The following is a 19,838-nucleotide window of genomic DNA, read 5'->3' as shown; positions in this document are numbered from 1 at the left end:
ACATAGTGCTTTGAATCATTGAGATTTATCTTTATCTTGTGTACCACTTGCATATTATTTTTCTTCTCTTCTATCTCATATTCTCTACTTCCTTCTCTCTCTAATCCCTAATGGATACGACCTTTTGACTAGAATCCCTGAAACATTGAGGTACATATGATAAAGACAAAGCTCAATGATTCAAAGCATTATGTATTGACAGAACTTGAGAAGATAAATAAAATCCTTGTATGGGACTACTCAGAAGCAATCTCCAAGTATTAGATTTCCTGGAGCTCACTAGTAGACCAAAAATGTGTGCCAAACACTAGCTTCTTCTTTGCTGCTAAAAAAAAAATGTAATGGTTCCATTGGCTCTAAAAGGGGGGTAAAACTCCCAAACACTTGATCAAAATTCTCCTAGATCCCTCTTTTTTCTTCTTCCCAACTGAAGTGTTGTTTGTGCTGCCTAAAAACTGCAATCGCACACTGCACGAATTCAGAAGCCCTTCTTTTTGTATGAGATCTCCCAAACTAGTTGAAAAGCCACTTGCTTTCTACACGTGTCACTCTATTCTAGAAGTTTACTACACCTTTTTAGGATATTATAAAAAATAATATCCAAAATATTAAAAATAGCCTAAACTTTGGTCCAAAAATCCCATATTTTTGAACCATCCATATTATGGACACTAACACTAATAACTAATATGACATTGACTCTCTAGATTAATAAAAAAGTTAGATGATGGCGCACTCCAAGGTTTTTTACACTGTGTTTGCATAGTGGCACGACAACACCATTCAGACTACATAGGATATACCACACACTTATAAACCAAGAAGATAAGAAAGGGAATTCCTACAAAAACAACACAAAAACCACAACCGAGAGAAAATCAATGAAGAATTCAAATCAATAGGACTTCACCAAACCAACCTCCAAACAATCCATAGTCTATGTGAAAATTTTGATACATAATCCACATATAAATGCGATCGATAGCTTTGTGATATTCCAATATATAGGCACCTTGAGACCCATTGTTAAGCACACAAAAGAAAATAAAAGAACAAGCATACTATTGTGAATCCTACTAACCAGAGACCAAATACAAATGAAAATAAACTCATAATAGAACCATTGATTGACTAACAAACAGAAAAGACAAGGACTAATAAGGCTAACCTTGGCCAATAACCCCATTTCAATAAACACAATTTGTTAGCCTACGGTGCAGTGTAGTGAGTAGGTGACTGCTATTTGGATTCCTTTTATGAGTTACAAAACTATATAATAGTTAATTTGAATTTAGCATGTCAATGTAAGGTGAATCAGATTTGCAACCCAACCTCACTCTAACTCTAATTCGAATGGACTCTCTAAAAATGCACTTCATTTTTATAATTAGATGATCTTTGGTGCAAAGCACGTGTATACATGCCCTCTTTGATTTGTCCTCTTTCCTCAATCAATGGCTATTTCACCACATCTTCTATTATGGGAGATACATCTATCTCTTCCATCTCTTGTATCTCTGGTCCTTCATCTTGGACTATCTCTATATCTTCGATAGCAATGGAGTACTTTGTACTATACTATCTTGTATAGTACTACTCTGTGGCTCTATTGGGAGCTTGAACTTAACAGATTTTGTAGGCAGAGCATTTTGTTTTGGCACCATAGGTTCTATTTTATTGGCTCGTCTTATTGCAGCTACTTCCAATTGTACCAAATTGGAGGAGATTCTTAATTCTTTGATTGGTCATCTATGGCATTAGCCTTGACAAGGGTTGGTTGGACTAGGATAATCTTTAGCAATGTGGCCTTCTCCTTTATGTTGACTACAAAGAGGCTCATAATCCACATATTTTGTAGGGTTTTTGATAGTTTGGAAAGATGTGACATTTCTCTCCTCATCTGTAGCATTCCACTTTTGATCTTTGTCTAGCACCAGACTATTTTTCTCTATAACTTTGGGATGGGAACCTCCTAGGACCAAAATAAAGACCAAAATCTTTGGGATTTAGGCCAATATCTTGGGTTATCATCTTGGATTCCATTAGGTGAACCTTTCTTCTTCATCTTTCTTCCTTTTATCATGCATCTCCTTTAGAGAGAAAATATCCTCTATGTGATTCTTTCTCAAATAATAAGAACAAAAAACTCTAGGGATGGTTGGCTCCCACTTTTGAGTACATTCAGTGGCTAAATGTCCCACTTGATGGCACTTTTTACACCAAGTGTTTGATCACATGGCATCTCTTCCTGCTCCTGCAATGTTTGATAGACCTGAGATATTCGCTTTTAGTGTCTATAATTATTCTATAATCATATCCATCAACTCCTAGATGTTTGCAACTAAGTTAAGCAAGTAATCTTAAAATTTCTCCTCTTGGAGCACTTACAGTAGCATTTTGGGGAGTCCCTATAATTGGTGAAACCATATCGCTATCCTTTGCCTATTATCTAGCATGCGATGCATTGATGTCTTTAAAACACTTTGGATATGGCTGCTCAACTATTTCTAAAATTATTGTGGGCTTTGCATTTTCTATGGGAAAAAATGGAAGGCATTTTTTGCAATGGCCTCAAACAAAGAGCACGATTACGAGGGTGGAGGAGTTTTGAGCACTCCATTCTTTTTCAAATTGTTGTGGTGCAATTGATGCCACCCACCTCACACTGGATCTACCTCCCCTTGAAAATATTGTTGATTGGTACAATTGGTATGGATACTATAGCATGATTTTCTAGGAATTGTGGATGTAGGGATGCATTCTCTTAGTGTTAACAAAGGCTAGCATGATTGTGCTCATGACACAATAGTCCTCTGTAACTCCACTTTCTTTAAACTCTACCCCACATCCAAAGAAAACTAGTGAGTGCTCCATTTGAATTTATTGATCTATGGATTAGGAAATACATCGTGGGGGGTGGAGGCTATCCACTTCTTCCATGGTTAATTACTCCATTTCAATGTGAGGAGCTCAGATAATTTCAGGTGCAATTAAAACTACATGCAGTCTTCAACAAGGATTGTTGTTGAGTGTGCTTTCGATAGGTTGAAGCAATCATGTCTTTACCTTGGCAAGACCATTCAAATGCTTGACTTGTGTTCCTTGCCCAAATTTGTAAATTCATATTGCATCCTACACAACATACTCATAGACCATGAAGAGGAGGAGGTGGAGGCCCATGAGTAAGTGGAGTTGAATGATCCACTAGTTGACAATCCCCATTTGTACCACTTTATTTGGGATGATGAGATATTGATGCCAGGAGGCATATTCCACGATGGATTCCGTGAGGTTTTGCAGTGGATTCCATAAAATTTTATTTATTGCTGGGGCTCATACACAAGATGGATTCCTTGTGCAAAAAGTTGATGGGGATGCTTGTCCTTTTCGGGCATCTTGTTAATTTAATGTGCAAGTGGGTGATTCCATAGCGGGTGATTCCACAAAATACATATTTAAATTAATAGACGTTTATGAGTTTAGAGTGCGCACTCATAATAAATTAAGATTAGGATTGAGTCCTAACCAATTTATTTATTTTGTGTAGCTGAAGACGGCTAGGTATTCACTTTTTTTATTTAATTTTATTATTTTCTAACAATTGTGAATGCTTCAGTTGATGTGTAGAGCAAGCAGCGGTGGCGTTGGGAAGCACAAGGCGATAGAGTGTATTCAAGTTATTTAGAAGAAATTATCATTTTTGATGGGTGCGCATCTCAGGCGTGGCACCAATATTTATTTTGACGCACTTATTTATTAAAGCGCTTGATATTTATTCATTATTTTGTATGTGCATGGGCATACGATTTAAATATTTGTTATTGGACATTGTATTTGGGCATCGCCCGACTCTTTGGGCACCCAATAGCTTTAATTCTTTAGTGGGACAAAAGCAAACACAAAAGCTAAAGTGTGCTAATTGTAAATTGGGGTATTTTTTGAGCTTGGAGATGAATAATATATCAAATATATGCTTTGTGGAGCGCTCAAACAAGGCATGGGGAGAGATTGTACGCAATTGGTCTTTTGCTTCATGTCGTGCAAGTCTTATCTCTTGTTTTTTATGCAAAAGTAGAGTTCTTTTATTCTTGGGGATCTTCCTCGCTCGCTACGCACGCATATAGCATCCGATCTGTGTAGCAATGGTATCAGAGCGAAGCTGAGATCGAGAGCTTCCAATCGCTTACCATCTCACGTAAAGGTGGAGCTCCTAGAACGATTGAGATCTACAGTCAGTCTAATCCATCAATGCCAGCGCGTTCCTCGTGGTGAAAAACCCCCTGTTGTGCTGTCAGATTGTGAAGGACCACTTCCAGACGGCAGAGGACCATTTTCCAAGCTCCTTTGCAAGTTGTTTCATACTCAGAGAAGCAGATAAGAGATTGTCATTAAATTTAGTTTATAAGCTTAATTAAGTTGAACAAAAGTTTTATAAAAGAAAATCTTAACTATCCATAATTCGATGAACCCTGGCGGCAGGACGCACTGAAGGACGTCGACATCGTTCAGAACATATCGACGTCCTAACTTTAAAAAAAATGGCTAGTCTAAAGCTTTAAGCTTTAAGCTTACTAAGCTCCAAGTCTACTGAGTGTCAAGATTCAACCTCTCCCATAGCGATTGTTCGTATACACTTAGTTCTGGACAAGTTTTTACTTCCATCAAAGCCCCTGTTTACACTGTGGACAGACAGAGCCAAATTCGAGCAAACAGTTTGCAACACACAGTCTACATGCATGAATTATCTTCTTGGAAGATGACGGTGTCGAAGGGTTTTCGAAAGCAAAGTCGCGACCACAGAAGACCTTGACGAATTTCAAGATAGAAGATCAATCAAGCAAATAAGCAAGATGTGAAAATGATGCCAAGTAACAATATCTTTCCAAGAGTTAACAGCCTCCTTCCACTAGTGAATATTGTCAAGTGTTGCCTGAAGCCGATGCATACAATCAAACAAAGATGAAAGCTCTTATGAGGTTCTCTTTTCTACATTTGAAAATTAGTTCCTTCCTCTTCTTTGGCAATAGCAACATTCTGAACTTTCTAAAAAAGCAACTCAAGCTCTTCCACTCCAAAAGAGCTCATGCAACATCAGCAGGATCCAAAATCCATCCCTCCTGGGTTGCACACTCAAGCTGCACTTTCTCTTTCACATTTGGCGTCTTGGCTTCATGTATAAATGTCTACAATGGGAGGAAGTACAGATGACTTAAATCCAGCTTGTGGAATACAAAATGCTTACTGCAATTGTCTTGCTTAGTCGGTATAGTCTATAACCATAGATCTATAGAGTCGATCAAAGAGATTGCTGATTCAATCCGTTGTAAAACAAGAGCCGTTCACAAGGGGTACCTCTACACAGATGTAGAGTCCCCTACTTGATTCGAGAAGTTGATACTGCATTTTTTGCTGCCGGTGATCTTTTCACGAGTGCAGGGTACCTGCTAGTATAATAGAATCCATGCTTGTTGAAATCAGAGACAAATATGTGTAACAAGGAGCTTATAAGAATTCTGGTAATAGCTGCAAATGCCTGTACACAGATGCAGGGTCCTCTGCTTGACTCCAGAGATTGGTACTACATTCTTTGCTACTGATGGCCTTTTCATGAGTGCAGAGCTACCACGGCCAGTATCATGAAGCCTGCCAAACGGGGAAGAATCAAACAACAGAGCCATGACTTACACCCTCCTTTGTTCTTCATAAACTTCAGTCAATTTTAGAGCCATGTCCATCTAGGACTTACAAAACCAAATAAATCAAGATTGTCAAGACGCTGTATCAAGGTTTGTAAGCGTCACTTGGGGTTATAATTGCATGTTGATGATGCTTTTCATATTGCTGGAATCTCGCCTCCCTGTGATGATTATATCATCTGTATCTAATTGGATTCCACAGACTAGTTCTCTGTCTACGCGATTTTTATACTTATTAGCTTCTGGTATGTGTTCTCATGAGACTCCCTTCATCACTGTCGTGATCGATACACCAGCTAAAGCTGCTACTGTCAGACTTTTGTGCCAGTCCTTCAATTGAGAACTAAGGAATGGAGCACTTGATACCTTCCCTTGGACTGGTGAAGGGACCTTGGGAGCATCTTCAGCCAAAGACCTTTCTTCCATGGGGACAAAAAACAACCGTGGAATTGCGAATTCTGCTCCCCCAGTAAACTAAATCAGAGATCACTTCATTTCCCACTGAGGCAACCTAGCGAGATTTTGATTTGATTATGCTCCTGTAGAAGCTCCAATCTCTCAGGGATGTGCGAAATTGATCTGTGCAGTGGCTACTATCAGAAAACTCTGGTCCGATGTTCTTTTCCTGTAATGAGCCAGGGACCTGCAAGGTTCAGAATCATCGCTGCAATCTGAGCTTTTTGCATCCGGGGCATTTACTGGATTATTATGACTACTAGTATGCCGATCGATTAGAAAGAGTGGGAGATCGATGATCCTCGAACAGACCCATCTTCCTGCCTGTTTGCGTTCTTGCTTTTTCTCCCCCCTCTATTCCTGTGAACACAATGTCTGAAAATAGTGGTTTCCCCATTGTTGTCTATGCTTCGCCTATCAGTATGATTGCTTGCCAAGACAAAAAAAAAGCGTGTATGCTGCCCATACATCCCTCAGTGGCCATACATGCCTTGTTGTCTATACATCCCATGTGGTGCATTAAGCCCATGTTGGCAATTATAACCATGCTATCCATGATTGCCATGCTACTCATTTGTACCATATTGTCCTTGATGGGGCTGATTCATATACGGTGCATGGGGCTCCTAGGGAGAGCAGGGGAGATTCAACCAAGGGTGGGAGAAGGCCTCAATGGGATGTTGGCTGCATGGTGGATGGGGGAATTCAACAGGGGCTCATCATGTGCATGAGAGGTTTACCAATCTCGTAGGTAGAAGGGAAAATTCCCTTAGCATCAAGTATACCCTGTGGACCATGCAACGGTTCCTAATGTGGAGGACGTCTAGACTCATGCCTAGAGTCATTGGCCTTCTCTTGGGATGAAGTGGTCGCTGATTGAGCAACAAGAGTAGTGAGCTGCTCCAAGGTCTGTTGAGTCTTCGAGTTTGAGAGAGCCATGTGCTTGATCACTTCATCAAACTTGGACATCATTTGGCGGTGGTTCGTGACCATGTCATTATGTCGTTCCATATGATGAAGCTCATGCTGATAGAGGGTGTGATTGAGTAGGGTGTATGCGTCTATTTTAGGCATTTCCTCCTGTATGTCACCATGGTAATCCTCTGCCAAACTTGGTTCCTCATTCATGGAGGTTTGGGAGTCTCTAATATCCCCCTATAGTTCCTCTTGGGCCTTGCTTTTGTCTTTCTGGCCAGCCATCTGGATGTAGTCCACAAGACCTGTTGTTGTCAGTAAAAGGGGCGTAACTTTTTGTAGGAAACTTTGATTGATGAGATTTTTGGCTCAAGTTGGAGGGGACAAAGTCCTCTTCGAGATGAGATATTAACCTTTGTGACAAAAAATGATTAAAAATTTTTGTAATGGAATTATTATGCTGCCTGGGTCTGCATCTTGTCCACAATGACCCTAGTGCACAAAAATGGGCCTAACTTTCAAAAGATAGCTCCGATTGGGGAGGTTTCTTATTCAAAGCGGAGGGGACAAAGCCCTCTTTGAGGTGAGCTATAGGGTTCACTTCCAGATTTGACATCCCACCCACCTACCACTTCCCTTTGCTCGATCTTGATGGGCTCTTGAAGCCCTAGCATCCTTCGCATTCAAGGCAGTATCAATGGAAAGCATGTCTTCATCCTTGTGGATAGTGGTAGCACTCACAATTTTGTCAATAAATCAGCCATTGATCGGTTGAAATGCATCCCTATGGCACTACACCAACCCTTGAAGGTCCAACTAGCAAATGGAGAAGAAGAAATCAACACACATGTATGTCCCGTAGTTCCCTTATGCTTGGCTGAAAATTATGTGGCACTGGTTGATCTAATTGCCCTAGATATGGGCCCCATTGATGTTGTCTTGGGATGTGATTGGCTCAAACAATTAGGGAAAATTTCTATGGACTTCTCTTAGCGTTACATGGAGTTTGTGATGCATGGACAGCCAATCCACCTAGAGGGACTTCAAGGTCATGCTGATTTTAGCTCATTACAATAAAGCAACTCAAAGGGAGTTTAAGAAATGCTCACAAATCTTTGTTTTGCAATTAAATAAGGACTATTCTAGTCAGCCCTCTGTAGTATCTAATGATTCAACCTTGCAGGCCTTACTTGAGGAATACAATGATCTATTTTAGATGCCTACATCCCTTCCTCCTACGAGACAAGTGGACCACCCACTTGACTTAGAGCCCCATTCTAAGCCCGTGAACAAGCCCCCTTACAGACTCTCCAAATGTGAGCGTGAAGAGGTTGCAAAGCAAGTTAAGGAGTTGTTAGGGATGGGGTTCATTGAACTAAGTTCTTCCCCCATATGCATCTCTTGTCTTGTTAGTTAAGAAGAAAGATGGCTCCTTTTGCATGTGCACTGACTATAGAGACTTGAACAAAATTATGGTGAAGAACCGCTACCCCATCCCATGGATTGATGATTTGTTGGATGAGTTGAAAGGGGCATGCTTTTTCACTAAGATTGACTTGCGGTGTGGCTACCATAAGATTTGTATGAGGGCAGGAGATGAGGTCAAAATGGCCTTTAGGTCTGATCGTGGACTTTATCATTTTCTAGTAATTTTGCATTGACTAATGCCCCCCGCCACCTTTCAAAGCCTCATGAACAAAATCCTATAACCCTTTCTGTTCAAGTTTGTGCTTGTTTTCTTTGATGACATCCTCATTTACAACAAGTCATTTGAGGAGCACTTGACACACATCAGAAGGGTGTTTGACATATTGAGAGAGCATCGACTCTTTGCAAAGGAGAGCAAATGCACCTTCATGTAGTCATCTGTGGATTCTGAATCACTAAAAATGTGATAAGAGGTTGGTAGTTCAATTCCAGAGAAGCACATGCCTTGTGAATGGCTCTCTTGGGAAAGCCTAAATGGTCTTGCTTCCACTTGAGCATACCAAAAGCATTATCGTTTAGTACAATGACTGTCAGATTAAGCTACAAGCGAACAACTGTCTCCATTTCCTAAGAATTCATCATGAACCCACCATCACCACACACATCAACAACTTTCTTTTGTAGGTACAGCAATGACACTGCAATAGCAGAAGCCAATCCAGATCCCATGGTTGCTAATGCATTGTCAAGCAGTAAAGTGTTGGGTTCATACACCTTGTAACAACGAGCAAACCAAATCTTGTACATTCCATTATCTAGACAAACAACTACATCATCCGGCCTAGCTCAATATCAGAGTATTCCATGTAACTACATTTGGATACACTCTCTCCATTTGCATTTTTTCAAAACAGTTCAAAGCTTCAACAACAAGCCCATACTCAGCATATCCTGAGATCATTGCATTCCACAAGACTATATCCCTTACCCGTACCTGATTGAACATTTCCCATGCTTTTTCAAATAAGTCACATTTTCCATAACCTGCAATCAATGCTGTCCATGAGACAGTATCTCTGGTAGGCAGTTCATTAAAGATGTCATGTGCTTCTACCACGGAGCCAAATTTGTTGTACATATCAACCAAAGTGCTGTGAAGAAAAGGCTCTCTCTCAAATCACTTCTTTAGCAATTTCAGCATGTACTTCTCTGCCCTTACTTCTGAGTTCCCCAACAATGCATGTTTTTCAGAATGCAAATAAATGTGACAGCATTGGATAATAGTCCACCTAAATGCATCTCTTCCCAGCAATTTAGAGCTTCCTCTCAGAGCCCATTCTCCTTCTAAATTGTTTGTAACAAATACCAGATTCACTCCCAAACAACACTTGTCTCTTCTGTGAAATTGAACATGAACCAACTGAAGGCAAAACGTTCAGGCAGAGCAAAGCACAATGTCTAAGTATGTACAAAGTAACAAATGTCACACACACAAACTTTTTGGTGGATTCCACACCTCGAATGTGCAGTAGTACGACATCCACTCCCTCTGATCCTGCGCATCCTCCGGATGGGCCAACTACCCATGATCATTGTCGTCAAGATCTACGAATAGATCAATCTCTTCATTGTGTATTTCCGATATATCAACAAGATTATCTGTCATATCATCTATCTCTTCTATTGGAGTTTCTTCTCGTTGCTCTTCTCTTGCAAAATCTTCCAATGCATAATCCTCATCATCTCTTTTCTTGAAAATCTTGATTCTTTTTCCTGCAATAGGCACTCTAAGCACTGTCCCATCCAATTCTGTCAGCTCATATGTTGCATTATCAAAGACATGTCTGACTATGTACGGCCCAAACCATATTTTCACCATCTTCCGAAGTGCAGTATGCTGATTTTCAAGGCTGCTATCAAAGACTAATACCCAGTCTCCCTCTTCTATTGCTCTAGGCTGCAAGCGATGCCTGCTGTCAAACCTGTCCTTATTTATTAGTCTAGCAACCTTCAACCTGTCAATAGCTAGCTGAATATCCTCTGGTCTTCTCTCCAACTACCGAATCCGAAGAGCTAAGAGCTCCTCTCTTGTCAAATCCTCCTGCCAAGGTAAAACTGACCAAGTCAAAGCACAAGTCTCAGTCGGCATAACCGGTTTCTGACCATACATCAACTCTGCGGGCATATATCCTGTGGTAATACTGTGAGTCATACGATCAGCCCACAAAGCAAATGGTAGAAGTCTTGGCCATTCTCCAATCCATCCTCTGCATGCTTTGGCTAATGCTTTCACTATCAGTGAATGCCCTCTTTCACTCTTCCCATTTCCCTCTGGATTGTATGCTATGGTTAGAGCCAACTTGATTCCTAGTTGAGAGAAAAACTCCCTAGCTTCATCTGCATCTAGTTCACCACGATCTGCAGTGATCTTACCCACACAGCCATACCTGCAGAAAATTTCTTCCAATAAGAACTTACACACTGCACTAGTGGTCTTCGTTCTCAAAGGTCTGTCCTCAACATGATTGGTAAGATCCTCTCTAGCCAAAACAATATATCTCATCTGCCATAGACCCATAGGCATAGTAACCAAGTCAACTACCCACTTATAATGAATGCATAGCGGATAGGTCGGATGAAGCTCATCTCGATGACGCACTACCGAATACATCTAACAGTCTCTGCAAGTCTCTACAAAGTGAGAAACATCTCTATACATGCCTTTCCACCAATATTTCTCCTTGATTTTCTCATAAGTAGCCCACACTCCTCTATGACCAGCCCAAGGACTCTCGTGAAACTCCCTCATCACTTGTAACTGTGTCTCTTTATCGCAGACAACCCGCAAGGGTAATCGAAACAGCTGATATAAACAATCTGCTATGTGTGCAAAATGGGGTATCCAAATCATATAAAACACACAAGCTCCAATGAATCTCCGTACCTCTGAAGTGGTAGAACAATACTCCGTAATCTTGCCTATAGCATCCACCTTCTCAGGTGAGGGTTTCCTGCCATAATACCCACACATATGTCCAACAATGACAACCTCATTTACTCCAAAAATAGATTTTTGCCCTGATAGTGTCAAGTTCACTTCTTCTAACCTGGCCAAAGTCTTCTCATAAGTTGAAATATGATCAGCCACAAAGTATCTGCATCCCTGCTCATTTAGACTCTCATTCTTCTCTTCTTCTACACACCGCTTAATGGGCACATCATCCAAGAAAGGCATGGTAAGCTGAGGTATGTAATCGTGAAGGACCTTATGCATGGCATTCATCATATGCGCAACAGAATTAGTGGCACCTTGAGGCAAGGTACACATCCTGACAAGCCCAATAGAAGTTCTCATAGTGGTTATGTCCCTGCTTTCCAAAGCCAGCTGAAACTGATCATATCCCGAATACAAATCACCTAAAGAATAGATGGCACGTCTAGCAAATGCTTCTGCAAACTCATCCACAACTAGACCTATACCAACATTCCTGATAGTAACTCTATTTACTGACTGCATGTCCTGTATAAATCGGAGAGTACCATTCTTCTTTGGAACTGTAAACCACTTATTTGAGTATGGTGCAGATGAAGGCTCTAGGATTCCCATCCTGATTTTCTCATTCAATAAGTCAATTAGCTTTGGCAGGTGTGTCTTAGGCACTTGAATAGGTCAGAGGTTCCATGGAATATGAGGAATAGTAAAGATCACCATAGGAGCAACAATATCCGGATTCACACATCCAATCTCATGCAGGAAAAAAGCAAACCCCCTTCCATGTCGCTCAAGCATCTCCAGAAAGCATTGCTTCTTTGTGGGTAGCAAGAAATCACCATTTCCAATTTTTAATTCAGCAAGAGTCTCTGTTGAAAATTTATGGCATATATGCTCTGGATTCCTCAAAATTGGCTGTTTGGTAGCCCTCTCTATTTGCTGATCACTGTCAGGTGGAAGCGGTACAGCTACCGGCTTCACCTTCTTATCCACAGTCTTGTATTTTGTGTCAACCCTGGCTTCATTATGATCCTCTGCATTACTCAAATCTTGCTATAAATCAGCAATTCTACACTCTAGTGGCTGAATATCCTCAGCCCTCTGCTCTATGGACTGCATAGGAATAGTCCTAAACTCTGGGTGCTGAAATATTTTAGCAATAAACTCTATTGGGTGAAAGTTTTCAGCCCTCTGTGTCTCTCTATAAGCTGATCATAATTAACGGGAAACTCTCTATCTATGACACAAAATCTGCAATTTCATGAAACATGTCCAGGGATTGCACTGATACATTACTGTGACAACTCTGCATATCAATTTTCAGCATATTTTCCATCTTTGTCATCGTATCTGCACAAATCATACTGTCATACATTCCATCTATATGCTCATCATCCTGTAAAATACTTGCATTTTTCAAATTTTTCTCCTTCCTGCATATGTACTGCCTGGAAACTCTAGGCAACTTAGAAGTCTTCTGATAACTCATCGAACTGTTTGCTGAAATTCCAACAAAACTGGAGGAGAAAACACTGCTGCCAGGAGGCGAGAACTCCAATCTCCTCTGGTCTGTACCACCGTCGTCTCCCGAAACAGCGGTACCTAATGAAAACCCGAATCCTTCACAGTGGGCAAAGGCGTATCTCTAAGAGTATCCCTGTTTCTAACATGGTTCACACACACAGTCATAAACTGAACTGCTCTCATACCATCTTTACTGCGAATCCGTGCATAAGCAGATCCATCATCCATTACTTTTGTTTCCATGCGCATCTCTGAGATGTATGGCTGTCCAAGAATTATGGGATAAAAGCATGAATCCTGCACAAAGAAATGGAAATCATCCTCTACATCTCCAATAGAAACCCTGACACTAGGACAGGCAGCATACAAATCACCTACAGTGTTGTTGGCAGCTCTCATATGCCACCCATGCTCTACATCCATAGGCCATCTATTACTTTCATAAACTCCACGAACTATGAGATTAATCTCTGAACCATGATCCACCTAAGCAACATAAGGCACCTGTTTCTCTCCAATTTTTACCATTGTTTCTGTAGTTGCCCTAGCCCAATGACTCCGCGAAAAGTGACTACGCGGTATCAAGACAGGCTCATCAGTTTCAGCATAATGCATAGGCTGAACCCTCTTCTCTATCTGTGGAAAAACAGAAGCATTCTCAACCATAACCTCATCCTCATCCTCATCCAACTCCCCAATCAAAACTCCCTGTGTATCAGTAGTAAGCAATGCATGTCTTTTCCTCTTCAAGACTTCTTGGAACTGATCTTGAAACTCTCTTTTTGAGATGCCCAAAACCTCAGAAATAGTAAAAGTCACCTCACTGCCAAGTATCTTGTCATTAAAGATTTTCTTCATGTCCGTAGATGTCTCAATATCGGACATCAATCTAAACCCTAGCTGCTTTCTCTCTCTAGGCTCTTGCCTCTTTTCTTTCTTTTGAGCATCTTCCATTTGTCGTTCTGGCCCTGGTCTCAAAGACGGTCCTGCAGTAGGTGGAGTAACAAACTCGCCCCCTCTAGTCATTTTAGCTGCATTTGGATTCTCCTCATCCCTCTTACGCTTCTCCTCAACAAGTACATCTGCTCCTTGAGACTTAGCCAAGTAGGCATAAATAGTGTACCTGTCAACAGGCGAATCCCAACCTGTCTCAGATCTGATGCTAGAACTTGCATTAGTCAAAACAGTCTGCTGAATTTTCCCCTTGTTTGCCGTCTCCATAGCATAGGTCCATAATGCTGACTGATTCTTTGATCCTTTCTCAATCTGGACTCCATATGTAGAAGCATCTCCTCTAGCTGCCACATAAGAAGTACGCGCAACCATATCATCTACTAATTTCTTCATTCTGCCTTTCCCAAAATTGGTAGCAAGTGGAGCTCCTGTTTCAGTCAACCAGATCTTGCCATCTTGTCCCCAAAATACCAAATTCTTCCTCCTTGCATCCTGAAAAGATTCACAATCCCTACAAATGCTGATGGTCCGTACTATCACACCAAATACATCTTCGATCTCTCCTAGGTGCACTAGGAGCACTCCTAGGTGCAGTAGGAGCACCAGAAGGAATAGTAGGCACGGTCGAAGCAAACTACTCTTCAATTTTCCCACCAATTCTGCTTTAACTAACTCCAATGTCAAATCCGTTATGCCTTTGATTATGCCATCAAGAGAGGAGGCACCGACGGAGCGGATGGTTTTGGAGTAGAAGGAGCCGGCATCGGTCTTGGAACAGGAGGAACGGGAGGAGTAGAAACAGTAGGCACTAGCATAGGCCAAGAAACTGGCTGAGGAAGAGAAGAAATAACAGGGATAGAAGCAGAAGACGGCGTCGGTGTCATAGATCCATTCTGTAGGTGGGTCTTCCATATCCTCCTCTTGGTCAAAGTCGAGACTGCATCCTGGGCATCTTGCCAATCCATTTTAAGACCCATAGGCTTCGTGCAATCTTCAAGAAGCTCTCCTAATTCTTCCTGAAGATCAAGATCTGCAGCTTGCAAGAAAAGCTCAACTTTCTCAACATCCAATGCTCTTTGTTCAATGGCATCAAGCTGACTATACCTCTCTTCAAATTTCGTATCAACTTTGAAGCAGCTAGACCTTTGTTTGGCATGTAGACCCACTCTCGGAATGACCGCCGTGTAGCCATCCCAAAGTCCTCAAGGAAATACTCTTCTTTCAGGGCCTTCTTAAAATCTTGCCAATGCGAATTTTGAAGAAAAAGATCAATCACTTTTGCCCTCAAGGCGGGTGTGACAAGACGAAGGAAATACTTACTCATAAGTCCTGCTAGTACTCCAAAAAATCCCATCTTGATCTCATATGTCTTCAAATAAGCCAAAAAATTACGGCCATCAAATAGCTTCTTCTCATTCTCAACTGCTTCAATCGCCTTAGTCGCGCTGATTGCATTCTCTTGCTCCGAATACAGTTGCCTTTGCTGAGACAACTATTGTTGATGCAATTGTTGCTGCTGCTACATATACAATTGTGTCTGCTGATTTTGAAGCTGCATATACATAGACATATTCTGCAAAATCTGCTTTAAATCATCCATTGAAGTACTTGAAGCAGCAGTCAATGATGGAGCTGAAGTAGAGGACAAAGCCAGAATTGTAGAAGAGGCTGAAATGGATGCTGAAGTATCTCCCATCCTGAAATTTAAATGCGACGCTTTCGCATTGGGTTCACCAAGGATGTCGAAGGGTTTTCGAAAGCAAAGTCGCGACCACAGAGGACCTTGACGAATTTCAAGATAGAAGATCAATCAAGCAAATAAGCAAGATGAGAAAATGATGCCAAGTAACAATATCTTTCCAAGAGTTAACAGCCTCCTTCCACTAGTGAATATTGTCAAGGTGTTGCCTGAAGCCGATGCATACAATCAAACAAAGATGAAAGCTCTTATGAGGTTCTCTTTTCTACATTTGAAAATCAGTTCCTTCCTCTTCTTTGGCAACAGCAACATTCTGAACTTTCTGAAAAAGCAACTCAAGCTCTTCCACTCCAAAAGAGCTCATGCAACATCAGCAGGATCCAAAATCCATCCCTCCTGGGTTGCACACTCAAGCTGCACTTTCTCTTTCACATTTGGCGTCTTGGCTTCATGTATAAATGTCTACAATGGGAGGAAGTACAGATGACTTAAATCCAGCTTGTGGAATACAAAATGCTTACTGCAATTGTCTTGCTTAGTCGGTATAGTCTATAACCATAGATCTATAGAGTCGATCAAAGAGATTGCTGATTCAATCCGTTGTAAAACAAGAGCCGTTCACAAGGGGTACCTCTACACAGATGTAGAGTCCCCTACTTGATTCGAGAAGTTGATACTGCATTTTTTGCTGCCGGTGATCTTTTCACGAGTGCAGGGTACCTGCTAGTATAATAGAATCCATGCTTGTTGAAATCAGAGACAAATATGTGTAACAAGGAGCTTATAAGAATTCTGGTAATAGCTGCAAATGCCTGTACACAGATGCAGGGTCCTCTGCTTGACTCCAGAGATTGGTACTACATTCTTTGCTACTGATGGCCTTTTCACGAGTGCAGAGCTGCCACGGCCAGTATCATGAAGCCTGCCAAACGGGGAAGAATCAAATAGCGAAGCCATGACTTACTACACCCTCCTCTGTTCTTCATAAGCTTCAATCAATTTTGGAGCCATGTCCATCTAGGACTTACAAAACCAAATAAATCAAGATTGTCAAGACGCTGTACCAAGGTTTGTAAGCGTCACTTGGGGTTATAATTGCATGTTGATGATGCTTTTCGTATTGCTGGAATATGGCCTCCCTGTGATGATTATATCATCTGTATCTGATTGGATTGCACAGACTGGTTCTTTGTCTTCTCGATTTTTATACTTATTAGCTTCTGGTATGTGTTCTCATGAGAAACCCTTCATCACTGTCGTGATTGATACACCAGCTAAAGCTATTACTATCAGACTTATGTGCTAGTCCTTCAATCGAGAAGTAAGTAATGGAGCACTTGATACCTTCCCTTGGACTGGTGAAGGGACCTTGGGAGCATCTTCAGCCAAAGACCTTTCTTCCATGGGGACAAAAAACAACCGTGGAATTGCGAATTCTGCTCCCCCAGTAAACTAAATCGGAGATCACTTCATTGCCCACTGAGGCAACCTAGCGAGATTTTGATTTGATTATGCTCCTGTAGAAGCTCCAATCTCTCAGGGATGTGCGGAATTGATCTGTGCAGTGGCTACTATCAGAAAACTCTGGTCCGATGTTCTTTTCCTGTAATGAGCCAGGGACCTGCAGGGTTCAGAATCATCGCTGCGATCTGAGCTTTTTGTATCCGGGGCATTTACTGGATCAGTATGACTACTAGTACGCCGATCCATTAGAAAGAGTGGGAGATCGATGATCCTCGAACAGACCCATCTTCCTTCCTGTTTGCGTTCTTGCTTTTTCTCCCCCCTCTATTCCTGCGAACACAATGTCTGAAAATAGTGTTTTCCCCAATGCTGTCTATGCTTCGCCTATCATTATGATTGCTTGCCAAGAAAAAAAAAGCGTGTATGGTGACGCTTGTGAATTACTACAAATGTGACAGGAGGTTGGTAGTTCGATTCTAGAGAAGCACATGCCTTGCGAATGGCATCCAGCTCTCTTGGGAAAGCCTAAATGGTCTTGCTTCCACTTGATCATACCAAAAACATTATCGTTTAGTACAATGACTATCGGATTAAGCTGCAAGCAAACAACTGTCTCCATTTCCTGAGAATTCATCATGAACCCACCATCACCACACACATCAACAACTTTCTTTTGTAGGTACAACAATGACACTACAATAGCAGAAGCCAATCCAGATCCCATGGTTGCTAATGCATTGTCAAGCAGTAAAGTGTTGGGTTCATACACCTTGTAACAACAAGCAAACCAAATCTTGTACATTCCATTATCTAGACAAACAACTCCATCATCCGGCATAGCTCAATATCAGAGTATTCCATGTAACTACATTTGGATACACTCTCTCCATTTGCATTTTTTCAAAACAGTTCAAAGCTTCAACAACAAGCCCATACTCAGCATATCCTAAGATCATTGCATTCCACAAGACTATATCCCTTACCCGTACCTGATTGAACATTTCCCATGCTTTTTCAAATAAGTCACATTTTCCATAACCTGCAATCAATGCTGTCCATGAGACAGTATCTCTGGTAGGCAATTCATTAAAGATGTCATGTGCTTCTACCACGGAGCCAAATTTGTTGTACATATCAACCAAAGTGCTGTCAAGAAAAGGCTCTCTCTCAAATCACTTCTTTAGCAATTTCAGCATGTGTTTCTCTGCCCTTACTTCTGAGTTCCCCAACAATGCATGTTTTTCAGAATGCAAATAAATGTGACAGCATTGGATAATAGTCCACCTAAATGCATCTCTTCCCAGCAATTTAGAGCTTCCTCTCAGAGCCCATTCTCCTTCTAAATTGTTTGGAACAAATACTAGATTCACTCCCAAACAACACTTGTCTCTTCTGTGAAATTGAACATGAACCAACTGAAGGCAAAACGTTCAGGCAGAGCAAAGCACAATGTCTAAGTATGTACAAAGTAACAAATGTCACACACACAAACTTTTTGGTGGATTCCACACCTCGGATGCGCAGCAATACGACAATGGTGATATCAAATTCCGCATCCGTAAAGAAGAAATACTACAAAAAGTCATTTTTTAAAAAAGAGAGAGAAATAAGCCTTGTAAACCTAACTTTCAGCTACGCTCATCCCACTAACAAGATTTCGAGTGTGTGAGGTCTTTTGAAATTTTTGCAGGATGTCCGATCAAACCATGGAAGATTTTATGTGGCTGAAGGTGACCTACCCGAAGCAACGATAGAGCAAAAACTAGATTTGATTATGATGCTGCTTCAAAAGGAACAAAGAGCATGTCAAACTTTGCAAGCTCAATTGGCCAATGTACAACGATCTACAGCCGACTAAGATGGACCACAATTTGAAGATCTTATATGACGTACAATCGATGCAACACTTGAAGTGTAATCTATTCGGAAAGAAACAAAGATAAGTAAAAGAAATTTCAAATTATGTACTTTCAATGGGTCACACGATGGAAAGATTGTACTTGCTTTTGTCAGTCAATTTGATGATTATTTCCATGAAGAAGAGTATGTTGAGAAAGACAAAATTAAGTGTGTCACTAATCATCTAGTGGACTGAGCATCCCTATGGTGGATTGTTGTCCGCAAGAGCATCATTGTCCTACTACTTGGGAGACTTTCCAAAAGAAAATTTTGCAAAATTTCCTTCCACCCCAATTCCACGAAAAAGCAATCAAACAATGGGATCTTCTACCAACAGAGGGATCATGAGCCTATTTCACAATATATCGAGCATTTTTGGAATGCTTTATTGCAACTTCAAATGCTCGAAGATGTAGCTGAGGCAACCCATAAACACAAGTTTATGTCTCGCTTACTTGGATATTTTTATGCGGAGGTCAACATGTTCAAGCCGACGGCTCTCGAAGATGCAATTTCCTTGGCCCATGATACTAAAGACAAAACTTGAGGATGAGAGAAGCGACCACAACAATTTCAAACTAATGGTAACTTTGGTTCAAAACAATTCAATTCAAATTTTCAAAGATTCAATCAAAACCGTTTCCTTCCCTCTTCATTCCGTGAATCTTGGACATGACCACCTGCTTTACCATCAAACACAAATCCAAACCCTAAGCCATCTCTCCAGCCAAATCCCAACATTCCTAAACTTTCCGCTATTACCAATAATGTATCTAAAGCCAAACCCATAGTCTGTTACAAATGTCATCAA

The 19,838-nt window shown here is 41.0% G+C and overlaps 1 protein-coding gene across 1 annotated transcript; it reads right to left on the bottom strand.

Moving 5' to 3' along the window:
- Positions 1–12,346: 12,346 nt before the first annotated feature.
- LOC148041268 (uncharacterized) lies at positions 12,347–17,475 on the bottom strand. The gene is made up of 3 exons (XM_087678791.1): positions 16,729–17,475; positions 16,483–16,586; positions 12,347–16,384 (listed from the first exon to the last, which is right to left on the bottom strand). Exon 3 carries the CDS (start codon positions 14,875–14,877, stop codon positions 13,498–13,500), a length of 1,380 nt encoding a protein of 459 aa, XP_087534917.1. The 5' UTR covers positions 14,878–16,384; positions 16,483–16,586; positions 16,729–17,475; the 3' UTR covers positions 12,347–13,497.
- Between the last annotated feature and the right edge of the window lie 2,363 nt (positions 17,476–19,838).

This window comes from Lygodium microphyllum, chromosome 1, assembly GCF_053477565.2.
Source record: "Lygodium microphyllum isolate KBCC chromosome 1, Lygodium_microphyllum_v1.1.10, whole genome shotgun sequence".
In the NCBI taxonomy this organism is placed as follows: domain Eukaryota; kingdom Viridiplantae; phylum Streptophyta; class Polypodiopsida; order Schizaeales; family Lygodiaceae; genus Lygodium; species Lygodium microphyllum.
The sequence above is the reverse complement of the archived record's forward strand: the minus strand, read 5'-3'. Positions and strand labels throughout refer to the sequence as shown.